The sequence below is a fragment of the Numida meleagris genome, chromosome 20 (assembly GCF_002078875.1).
Source record: "Numida meleagris isolate 19003 breed g44 Domestic line chromosome 20, NumMel1.0, whole genome shotgun sequence".
NCBI classification, from domain to species: Eukaryota; Metazoa; Chordata; class Aves; order Galliformes; family Numididae; genus Numida; species Numida meleagris.
This window is the reverse complement of record NC_034428.1, coordinates 3,536,786-3,548,889: the sequence shown is the minus strand read 5'-3', so window position 1 is coordinate 3,548,889 and position 12,104 is coordinate 3,536,786. Positions and strand designations below refer to the sequence as shown.

Genomic DNA, 12,104 nt, shown 5'->3' with positions numbered 1-12,104 from the left:
CCTCCTGTGTTCCCTGACCGGTGCTGCCCTGTAAGTGACACCTGCAAATCTCAGCTCCCTTCAGCCAAGGCATGGTGCGGCAAGCGGAGCGGGAACTAGAGGACTTTGCAGGCAGTTTGCTGCCTGTGAGCCAGCAGCTGAGAACTGCTACTCTAGACTTGCCTCTGTCTTGCTAGACAGATAAACACGATGGCTTCACAGAGAGACCCTGAGTCTCTGATGCGAGCAGTTCTCAAGTCAGGCTCATCCAGAAGCTCTCCCCTAGAAAGCAAAGCAACCCTTACCTGTTTCAGCTCTGCCCCTCTCAGTACATCCAGGTGGGAGTCACTTGTTCCTACAGAACTGGAAGCAGTTGGCTCGACAGTCACGCCCTGCTTTTACATGAAGGTGAGAGGTAGGCCCTCTTCAAATTATGAGATTGATCCTGCCTCAAACTGCACAGCTGTTCTCCTGGTTAAAGAAAACAAACAAAACCCTTCAGTGCAACCAACAGGATGGCTTAAAATGTAGGAGAACCAAGTTGTGCCAACATCATGTTTTTAAAAAGCTAGAACTGAGCAGCAGTTTAGTTTAGAACCGAGTTCAGCTGCTCAGTCGCAGAAGGAAAAGCTCCTCATAGACAAAGATTGTGCTGGAAGTAAGCTGTGCTTCTGAGTTCAGCGTGGCTGGGGTCTTAACCTCATTTCTATCTCCACGCACTTGAGCGTGGGAATGAATTATACGGAATGTGGAACGAACAGTGACTATTTCCTCTTGATAAATGGGAGGGGGATGTAATTTTTCCACCTTTCTTCACTGTTTAGCTCAATTATTTAGGGACTGTTTTATCAGGCCAAACGGCAGGAGGAGGAGGAAGTTCAACCCAGTCATTTGGCACCTCAAGTCTGCAAGAACTCCAAGCCTTCTGTACTCTGAAGCTTGTCTGTTCGTTCTGCAGAAGGCCCTCCCTTCCTATTGACTCTGCATTGTTTACCAAAAGTTTCCTTCTTACAGCAACTAATAAAGAACTTGTGCAAAACAATTATAAATGCTGATGAGGGGCACAATCACAATACAGGAAGTATTACAACAGTCAGTAAATGCAGATAATTTGAGGGACGTCAAGGCAATCACGACCGCCTTGTCCAAAGGAAGGCACTAAGTATTTTTGCATAAAGCTTTTGGGAAGATTGCCTACAGCTTCAAAAAAACAAAGAAATGTTTCCAAAGTTAAAATAACCAACCTGAGGAGCTCATACTATGGCAGCAACAACGTGCTTTCAATTTCAGTTTAACTGTTAGTTCATGAACAGGAACTGACTTAGTCCTGCTCACCCCCCTCACTCCAGCAAACGAAGACTGATTTTGTCATGGTTGGCAGTAAAGCTTAAAGAACAACTCCAAAAATCCAGAACTCCTCTTTTTCCAGCAGAACTAGCTGAAGCAAAAATCTCTTCACTTTCTCTAGGTCCCAAACCCCTCGACAGAATCATTTAGTTCCCTCATTCTTAACTGACTGGTATAAAGCAGTCTACGTGTTTGACTAACACTAAGGCAGCCAGAGTGCTGTGACTGCACAGGAATACTAATTCAAGGAAGCAAATCTCAGAAAAAGTTTCAGAGCAGCAGCACAAGCGTCCTGGTTCTTAAAAATAGAAACAGCACTATGTGACAGTCCTGACTTCTATAGAGACTAAAGCTTTTGCTGCTCATCATCTCCATTAAAGATGGCATCATCTCCATGTCAGTTTTTAGTTACTCAACTGTTTCTTATTTTAGCTTAAGGGTAACATGATATGCTCTTTTCAGTGAAACATAATGGAAATCAGCTATTTTTGCACTGTTTTGCCTCATAATGAGGCATACACACATTCTACCCAATTTGCACTGTGCTCCTCCATCACATTGATGTCAAATATGACATCAAGTACCAGTCACCAGCTAGGTTCAGCTAGGTTTGAATCCATTGTACTTCTGCAACCAAATGTTAACCTGAAAGCCTTCTCTTATAAAAGACAGCCCTACTCACTACCAGGCTGCTTCTGAATGCTTTGCATGATCCTTCCAAGTCCGAAAAACATCTCTGCTGTATATGCTCCCTGAAGTCAAAGATGTCCATGAACACTTGCTTACGCTCAAGAACTCAACACCTGCTCAGATCATGAGAAGCTTTTTGTTCAGTTCAGCAGCAGGGAAGACTGAGGCTGGGCTCAAATGCTGTAGTGTTTGTTTCAGCTGTCAAAGCAAATGACACTAGTGAATAGGAGAGCACAGAAGAACCAGAGCAAAACACAGATTATTTAAGTTCTAAAATATTCTGTCCTGCTCTCAGGAATTATTAGGTCGACTATCTTTTAATCACAAGATACTATTGCAATACAAGCAGTAAAGGTATTACTGAAATTAAAAGTACATTTTAATGTTCATGAGAAGACCAATCATATCAATTATGTAGGATTTTTTATTTATAACCAAAAGGGAAGAACTATATCATGACTACTGTTGAAGAATTCCCCCTCAGTATTGTGTTTTCGGAGGGGAACAGGCAGATATTGTATTTATACAAAACATGTGAGCACTGTTCCAGCAATTGCACTAGACTGCCAGATCCTTCTGATTTCATTCTCTAAGAAATCGAGTAATGACAAAGAAAATATCTACACAGGCTTTGTGGGTTTTTTTGGTGTTAACTCCAATGACCTGACCATGAGATAACAGACTATCTCATTTCCACTGGAAGTGCTGCTCTACAAGGACATCAAATAAAGAGGGATTTATTCCTGAATGTCATACTGTAAAGCAGAATCCAGAATTGCATTCATAGTTTGTAGTGTTTGGGACTTCTCTTCTCCTTTCCAGGTCCCTAGCATTGAAGAATAAGGAAAATTCAACACGACAAACAGCTCCACAGTAGAGAAGGGCTTAGGTCAGGACACGTGACCAAGCTAGCACATCTCATGGAATTTCTACAGGGCGGCCAGGCCTCAAACACTGACTGTCCTTAGGCGCTCAGCCATTCACAAAAGCAAGGTCTAAAAGCAGTTAGTCATGATGGGTAGTGTTTGCAAACACTAGTGCATGGATACACAGTGCTGTAACTAATGACATTTTACTGAAGAGCTTCCCATAATCTCATTTTGCAAGTTTTACCAGTAAGTGCCTTTTCTGACAGATTCTGGTGTGCCACTTGAACGCTCCGGAATGTTCACATGGCAAGAAATGATGCACCACGAATAAAACAGAAGACTTCTCAAAGTTATTTGGGCATGAGCTTACTTTAGTGTTAAAAGATGACACGACACTAGTGGCAGGAAGACTAAGTTTCAAACTTCCAAGCCAGTTCTTCAGTTTTAATACAGTTTTAATGAACATCAGTCCAAGAGACCACTTGATGGTATGAGGTACATTCCTTGACCACAATGGCTGTGCTTAAGGAAAAGGACAAACATATACTTAAATTAAATAGTGTAATTTAATTTAGTAGCTGCTTAATTATCGTTAAGTTAAAAAAAAAGTTATAATTAACTATTAACGTTAATGACTCAAAACCTTTCAGAAAGCATGAATCCAAAAGGAAAATATCCAGCAGGTGATCACAGACTTGTAGTTCTTCCACCAACAATGCAACCTGCATCAGTCATTAAGGACTATTTGTTCAATGAAGAAATTGGTCTACAGTCAGTAACAGCAGTCTTGGCTCTGCTACTTTGCACGGTCTTCTAACAGATACACAATTAACTCGTAAGTGGACAACACAATGGCTGTGTTTGGTATCTGCCGGATGAGTTGGGCAAAAAGTCCTCTATAGAAAGCCAGATAGCCTTCCTCACGTGCTACCAGCCGTGCTGTCTGAATGAAAGTCTTGTACTTAGTGCCTTCTTCTCGCAGTCGTGTCCGTATGACCTCTGCAGAAAAGTGAAACAAGAGCCCAAGGTTAACAAACTTACACCTTCCCATAAACATGCCAAGATTAAGAAAAAGTATGCAAGGCCCAGGGACATTAAAACTTTCCTGCACCCACTGCCTGCTAGCCAGGGCTTTCAGACATGAAATCCTGCATGCATTGTCCTTTAGGCAACAAGGAAAGTTAAAGGTGGGCGCCCTTCCACGTGGAAGAAATGGATTATTTGCATGGTCAGGCTGCTACAGAACTAAACACTTCACTGATACTTACATAGCCAATATTGCTCTACAGAATCACACTGACATTCACATTTATCCAGAAATACCACTCTTCACCCGTTAAGTGTTTCCCACCACTTGATTTGCATGCATGCACCCTTTTCTGAGTTTGCATTGCTTCAGATGTGAATTCAGATAACCAGATGACCAGAAAACAAAGCCTCACCTATTTATTCTTCTAAATACATCATTACTTTCAAATACCACACAGTGCTATTATTCAGCCTGTCTATAAACTAAATGTATAAAAGCTCCCAAGAGCAGTTAGGACTCGTATAGATGAGGCTACTAGTGAGAATGGATGCAATAGGCACTCAGTTTCTCTTTTTTTTTTTGGGAGGGGGTGCAGGTGGGGAGTAGTTTTGAAATGAGGAAATGCTAGTTACTAATTACGTAGCTAGACAGGAATAATGGGGCCAGTATTAAAAATCTCAATGTATATGGTACATGCCACAGTAACATGCACAGGCCATTCAAACAGCCAGGAATTTTACAACCATAAAACTCATCGTTTGCCTTGCAGTAGAGGCAACAGCTGTTCTGCACTCAGAAATAGAAATGGTAACATACCATGTGGATAAGCAATACAAGAGGCACAGCCCTTGGAAACAGCAGCAGCAAACATCAGTCCAAAGAAGTTTGTGGAGCTCCTTTCGGTACCGTTAGGAGAAGAAGAGGGCAGCTGGACTTCCTTTAAGTGCTTTTTTAAACTTTCATAAATAGCGAAGCAGATAATGGTCTCAGAAATCCCAGCATAGGAGGCAGTCAGCCCCCTATAAAAACCACGGATACCTTCCATCTGGTAAACGTATCTAGCACACTGCAGAGCATTCATTGGTTTTGAACCTCTGACTCTAGAAAACAAACAAAACAAAATACAATGAGCCCAGAATGAGAATGAAGGTTAAAAAAAAACCTCATGGCTTTCAGTACTTTCTGAAACTACAGAAATGGTTCTCTACCAAGTTTTACTTCAAAAATCTTCTAGGAAAGCTGCAGAGAGCAGGACTATTATGCTGAGAACACACAGCTGGCTTTGCAAATTCATACATACATGTAATAATTCTCACAGCTCCAGCTCTATCTAGTCTGTGACAGCTCGCATGAATGCTTTAAAAGACAAAAAGTATTGAAGAGACATTGCTTTATATTAAACTACTAATTCCACTTAAAGCCATCTTCAGCAGGCCAAGATACATAAGTCTCCTACACGAGAAACAATCTTTCATTTTAATGAGGCAGCATTCTGTTCAAAGGTGACACCCTGTGAAGTGCTGGAATTGAGCCTTATAAATTATTTATAAGTGATGGTGTCTTAAAGGATCTTGCTTATTTCACGTAGGACATCCTTGCAAGAAAGAATTTCCATTCTAAGGAGTCACATTATTACCTGAATCCCTCATTGCTTCAATATCCACCAGTGACCATGAATCACTCAACTGGAAGATATTACTGTCCAATTCCCTCTCTGCCTTCAGGAGGTATGCTTAACTGTGATACAATGCCGAAGGAAGCAAGAGACATTAAACCACTGCAACAGATTCTTGCTGCCTCTGGAACAATTTATGAAATTAAACAAATCCTGCTTCATTAGAATGTAAAAAACATCACTGTTTCTGCTTATAGCTATCCAACTGTGTATCAACAACCTCGGTCTGTTGCTGTAATACATGTATCCGTATGGTCCAGGGCCAGCACAAGAGATGTTGCCAAGTGGGGCAAGGACTGCAGGTCATGTTTGACTTCCCACGTGAGCTCCCCTGACCTTTCCATAGCTTCTATTCTTGCTGTATCAGAGCACTTCAGTCCTTGATGTATTTAGCATCAACACCAACCCCTGAGAAGACTTTTTTAAGCAGGGATGTTGAGGGCAAATTAATGCTATGCCTAAATTTACTGGAATTTTACAGTGGAACTAAAACGCGAATCTAACTCAGGCTGGAGGCAGCTTCCACATCTCTCTGTAGCAACTGTGAATTAGATTAAACCAACACCCAAAACCTAAACATCCAGCACAACCAGGATGGCAGCTTCAAAGACGGAAGCGAGAACTGGGGAAACAGGGCAACATCTACCAAAGTCTAAGCAGCTATGAGAAAAAGCATCCAAGTTTTCCAGAGTTCTCCAGTTTTCCAGAGGCTCCCTTAACCATTTGGCCGTTTAATAGCATCTGATCTCCCTCAGTTACTTACTTCCGTTCCAGTTGCATTCTGGTTTTCACCATCCATATAGGATTCATCAGGGAATTTGTGATAAAGGCTGAAAAAGAGAAAAGAAAAATGGAAATATAGCTGAATTCAGGCCAGTGTATTGCCATTGTTCAAGCAAGCATGAACTATATACACCGTGCAGTGAAAGTTCTAGTTACCAGCTGCAGAGATTTCAAACATACAGGCGTGTAGCTTCTAACCTGCCTCTGGCCAGCAAACTATCTCATATTAAGCTTCAGAAGGCATCCACCAAGGCCTTATGGGCTCTTTCTTTTTTTGCACCTATGTACTTCCTGTTCCTAAAGACTGCTGTAGGCAAGATAGCTTACTTACTGACTGGGTTTTAGAAAAATAGATAGGGAAAACATCATTTATTAGCCTCTTGCTTCCCCCAAGGCTCTAGGTGGCGCCATTGAGCTATCTCATTAACTGAATCCACCCATAATTATGGGGTTAGTTTGGCAAACATTTTTAATGATCACTCTGCTGACTGATGCTTGAATTAGCGGAGCTGTTCTGTAGTATTCTTCCAATAAGCACAAGCTATTTCCCTGTCCTGGGATGAAAAAATACAACAAACCAAAATAATTTGGTTAAAACAGTATAAAAGGTTTGCTGATGTCTATTAACTTTTGCTTTAAACTGTTCAGAGACATTTTAACAGCATCTCAGTTGGAATAAACGTTTCTCCCCAGTTAGCGAACAAGAATTCAGAAACATTTTGAAGTGTTGAACAGTAAACCAGTTTCTCTGCAAATAATGTAAGCTAAGAGCTAGCAAACTCCTGGGATCAAGCTCCGTGAAGTCCATCTTTGGCTTCCTCCAAAAGCTGATTTTAGAATACTTCACTAACACTGAAAGGACCCCTGCCCTTTAGAGACGAGCATCAGCTCATGCCACTATTCTGAGTTCTGTAGCTGTAATACTTGGCTTAATTACTTTATTTACTTAATTACTTAATTACTTTAAGATATTCTTACTGAAAAAGTCTTCACTTAGAAAGACATTCAAGCACATGTTTCCACCAGTTTCACCTGCTTCAGCAATCTCTAAAAATCTTCCTCAATGCTGAATGTGGCCAAAACACAGAAGTTTAAATAAATAAATCACATTGCCATAACTTATTCAAGAGTACTACTGAGCCTATAGAAAGCACTGTGCCAACAGAGAATGTATTGTCAATTGGTATGTTGGCACACATCTTCTCAAAGGGTAAAGCAAAAGGATTTTCAGCTCCACCAATAAGCCTTAAGTGAAAATGCCTAATACTGCAGGCGCTGTTCATATCCAGCAGAGCTCAGAAATTAAGAGCTGCAGGCTTGCACAGATTACAAAGCAGGCAACTGTCAGCTGCCTGATACATCCAAACCATACATATAAATCCATCTATCCCTTTATTAGGCTCTACTGCAAAGTCTTGCATGTCTTTTCTCTGCCTCTTCACATACATGAGAATGATGTTTTAGAAAGTCAAGGCTTCCTACAATTATACTACATAATTTTTAGTTTACGTATGCAACACCTTTGTTACAAACTTTAAATTGCAGAGATAGGTGGTTATTAAAACTAGATGCTACGAAAGAACAAGTTTACCCCTTTTTAGCAAAGTTATGAAACACCAATTTAAACTCTTCAGAGTGTTTTCCTTAACAGTCTCCAAAGCAAGTTTGCCAAGTATTCCTGCCTGTTTGTTTGTGAGAGAACGAGATGCTTCCAGACTCACAGATTTTATTTATAAATAGTCCCTGAACTTTAGCTCATTAAGAGTACCTTCATACATACTGTTGTTTCACGATCTCAGTTACATCTCCTGACCTCATTCATTTATGGAGATGACTGCTGGATATATTTCCAAGAAAGTAGATCCTCTCTACCTAGCAGTAGATACTAATGTTTTCTGGCATCTATAAGCTTGTACTTGTACAGATATCACAATTATCCACAGACTACAGTCAGGACTTCTCTATTAGCCTATACTGACAAATTGAAAGTCCAGTCCCTATCTTAAGATTATTTCCATTCATTTTCTAGCTACTGAGAGAGACAGAACAAGTCTTGTATCTATAACAGCTTGGAATACATACTTTAAAAAATCAATACACGTCTTAGAGCCATGCAGATAGCAACACAAGCATACCAGCTACTGATAAGGGGCTGGATGCTGGAATACTACTGCAAACCATATGGAAAGTGAACTACAAACACATACCTGCAGAACCTGCAGAACAGACATGCACAATGTTGCTGTTGGGTACAAAAATGCCATTAAATCGCTCTTTGGCTTTGGAGTAGCAAGCAAAATAGACAGCTCTGTGGACAAACAGAGAAACAGGAAAAAAAACCAGAAGAAAAGCAATGTAATACACATGACATCAAGTTAGGTACATTACAGCATTACCTCCTCTAGAAAAAACAAGACTCTCTAAAAAGGGGCCTCCATATGATTGTTTCCATCTACAAGAATACAAGCTTTGTTCCTCCACAGTGCCATTATCTGACTTGACACCCACAGGGCAGAAATATGTTACTTTCAAACCAAGTCTGTGATGGGAGGCAACACGGCCTTGTTAAAGCAATTTAGATTGAATACTAATGCCAACTCTGGCATTTAATATACTTCATAACCTTGGGAATGTAACATCCCCACTCTGAGCCTATGTTTTCCCTAAATTTGGTCATTTTAGTAATATGCTAAAATAACACCCCCCCTAATTATTTATGATGCTATCCTCAAAAAAAGTTCCACTGATAACAGAAAGCACAGATCAAAACAAGCAGCTAAGACACATACCCAGAAGTTTACAAAGGTAAAAAAAAATACGACTAATCTATCAGATTGAGGTTTCATTGTTAGAAAAAACAAGTCCTGACTTTCACAGCATTTCATCCTTTTAAGAAGAGAATATGAATACTGACTAGAAACAGGTACTAAATGCATTAGTTGTTGATACATGTAAGTAAAGTCAGTGCTATACAAGTGTAAGGAAGATTTTTAGAATTATTTGTGGACACGAACGCTGTGCAGACAACGCTTTGCAAAGCTCAGTTTATGGATGGGATAGTTTTATGACCTATTCTTCTACACTGCAAATGGGCTGCAACATTTGGTTTAGTGCTTGAAATGTGTCTTTTAGCAACAGCTTCACTATTTACCTTGATGGTGCAACTCCAACCAAGTTTGGACCCAGACCTCGGAAGAGTGACCTTGGTCCTTCTTTTTCCAGAATCGACCTTAAAATAAAAGCAAACATAGGAAAAAAAGGGTAGTATTTAGGTTAAAAGTTACGCTTCTTGTTCTGGCAGGGAGTCAGCCAAGTGAACCACGCTAAAGAAATCCACGTTAATTGTGAACTTATCAGTTTTCAAACTACACAAAAGACTTATAAGAAAATGAGCAGGATTATACACTACCGAATAAAGGCCGCTGTGCTGTAAAACTTCAGTGCACTACAGGCGAATGCGTGTCATATGACAGAAGGTTGTAATTTCTGTTTTCGAAAGCTGAAAGGAATTGAACTAAACAGCTGCAGGAAGAATCCAATATTAGTTGACCGGAGAACAGAGAATACTTTTGTCATTCTCTGTATCCAAGAAATTTAAGCAATTTAGAGTTTGTTGCCTGAATAGAGGCACAAAAAAAAATAATAATAAAAAAAACCACTCTTTCCCCACTCTTTCTTTTTCTTTTCCACTCTTTTCACAAATAGCTAGTCGCGTTTTTTTCCACAGTAGAAGTTGAATGCTGCACTCTTCTACAAGCTGCTCCCCCAGGTAGTTCAGAGTAACTGTTCTGGTTTCTGAGGGCATTCAAAAGAGCTCATAGCGTCACTCCAAAGGATGCTACAAACTACAGAGCTACTCCTGTGTGTCACCAGATTTTATGACCAGGTGTAAAGCAGGAAGACAACCAAACGACGTTTCCCTGTAGTTCTGCAATTGCTACAACCCACATTTCCAAAGCCATTTTCATCCATTTCTCCCCACATCTTAGAAGGCATGTTCAGCTAGGACTTCTATGACAGTTCAGCTGTCAAGTTCTGTGCGATACCTTGCTCGAGGTGCCTCACTGAAAAAGACTTGATCTTAACACAATTATTTGCCCTATTAACAGGGGACATATTCAGAAGGACTAAATTAACAGCCAAACACTGGTAAACAGCCAAGTATTCACCAGTGATAGCCAGGTATGGTCCAGGAATCGCTGGGACTCAGTGCACAACCTGCTGCAGTAGACCTCAACCGAAACAAAGGCTCATCACGTGAAAACCATGCAATAAAATCCAGATAACAGCAGGTTCCAGGGGAAGTTCACGTGCATCTGTTTGTACTGTCCAATTCTCAGAGTTTGCTTTCTAGGTCATTAACACTGTTGGGAATGTTCCCTGCAGACTCCAAAAACAAGCTCATTAGAAGAAGATATATAGGAGCTCCTGAAATGTTTTTTCTTTCTGCAGTGGAGTAGAACTTTCTGTGTAAACTCCAGAGCTGAGCGTCTCCAAGGAGACAGATCCACCAGCTACTGGTTCTTTGTCATTTAACAGTCACGACTGCAGCTTCCAGCTGGGGTGACTCATGAGAATCTTAAAGGGATTAGACAAAAACAGCCTGTCCTTCTGGAGTGCTTTCTATTCAGCCGCAGGCTTAACCTGCCCTCCTGAGTACCTACTTTTTTTCTATTTACAGCAGTTAAGGGGCTTTCATACTCAGCTTCTTTAAGTCTTATAGAACCATGTTATATGTAGGGCTCTAAAGGGCTGCTTCCTTAGCCATACAGTTTTCCTAAAACAGAGGATCCCAGTCACGTCCAGTTTGGTCACGTACGCATGACAAGGATTGAGAAAGGGGCGTAAGAGTATAAGAGACCTAACTTACTCCTCTTTCTTCACACGTTTGTGTTTTATCAGTAAGATCACAATCAATAGCATTAGCTGTACTTCACAGACACTGTCAGCAATGGAATGACAGATCGCATGATTATTTCATCCTCACTTCTTAATCCTCTGGACTAAATAGGTCAAAAACGTGGTGATACATGCAGCTGAGCAATTCCTCAAGTAAAATGAAATCAAGATCATAGTCACCACAGAAGTTCTGAGGTGAAATGAAATCAAGATTTGTCAACCAAATTTAACGAGCATAATAAACACATTAAAAGGTTGACCCAATTTTAACCCATTTCTTCTCCCCCTAAAAGGGAGATCTTAGAGAAAGATGGGAAAAGGAAATAAATTAATAACCTCACTTGTTTAAGTTATCACTGCCTTTAGTTATAGCTGTCTGAAGTCCAAAGCTGCAAGGTGAAAAAGCAGAGAGGGAAAGGAGAAGAAAATAGAAGGCAATTGGCACTGCGTTATATTTTTGGTCACGATTTGCTGTAGATTCACCTCTGAATATACAAAGTGTTTGGCATGGGAAAGAAGCTCTGTTTATAACAGAAACTCAAGTCCCAGAATGACTCTAGGCATCTAGCTCTGCAGAGAATTTGAGTTAGCACTGTACTGTTACATAACTGTGCAGCTTCTCCTCAGGCAACCTGCCAAGTGTGTTGGCCTTACATAAATCATTCAACTTGTTTTGCTAGTCAGTATTTTCTTTGGCATTTCTATTACCTGATCTGAGCAGGACCTTTCTGCATTGCCCTGTGATGTGTTCAATGATCCAAATAAACTATGCATTTGCATGAGGTCTGAACCATAACTCTGGGTTGTGGTCAATGGCTGTGTGTCCAGGTGG

General features: G+C 40.5%; 1 protein-coding gene across 3 annotated transcripts in view; it reads right to left on the bottom strand.

The window, feature by feature from the left end:
• Positions 3,317-12,104, bottom strand: part of SLC25A33 (solute carrier family 25 member 33) — a 53,885-nt gene continuing 45,097 nt past the window's right edge. For all 3 annotated transcript variants that reach the window (XM_021417706.1, XM_021417705.1, XM_021417707.1), the window contains 5 exons: positions 9,525-9,602; positions 8,581-8,681; positions 6,354-6,420; positions 4,732-5,015; positions 3,317-3,884 (listed from right to left, as the gene is read on the bottom strand). In XM_021417706.1, coding sequence (XP_021273381.1) covers positions 3,682-3,884; positions 4,732-5,015; positions 6,354-6,420; positions 8,581-8,681; positions 9,525-9,602 — 733 coding nt within the window. In that variant the 3' untranslated portion in view covers positions 3,317-3,681. The remainder of the gene's footprint in view (positions 3,885-4,731; positions 5,016-6,353; positions 6,421-8,580; positions 8,682-9,524; positions 9,603-12,104) is intronic.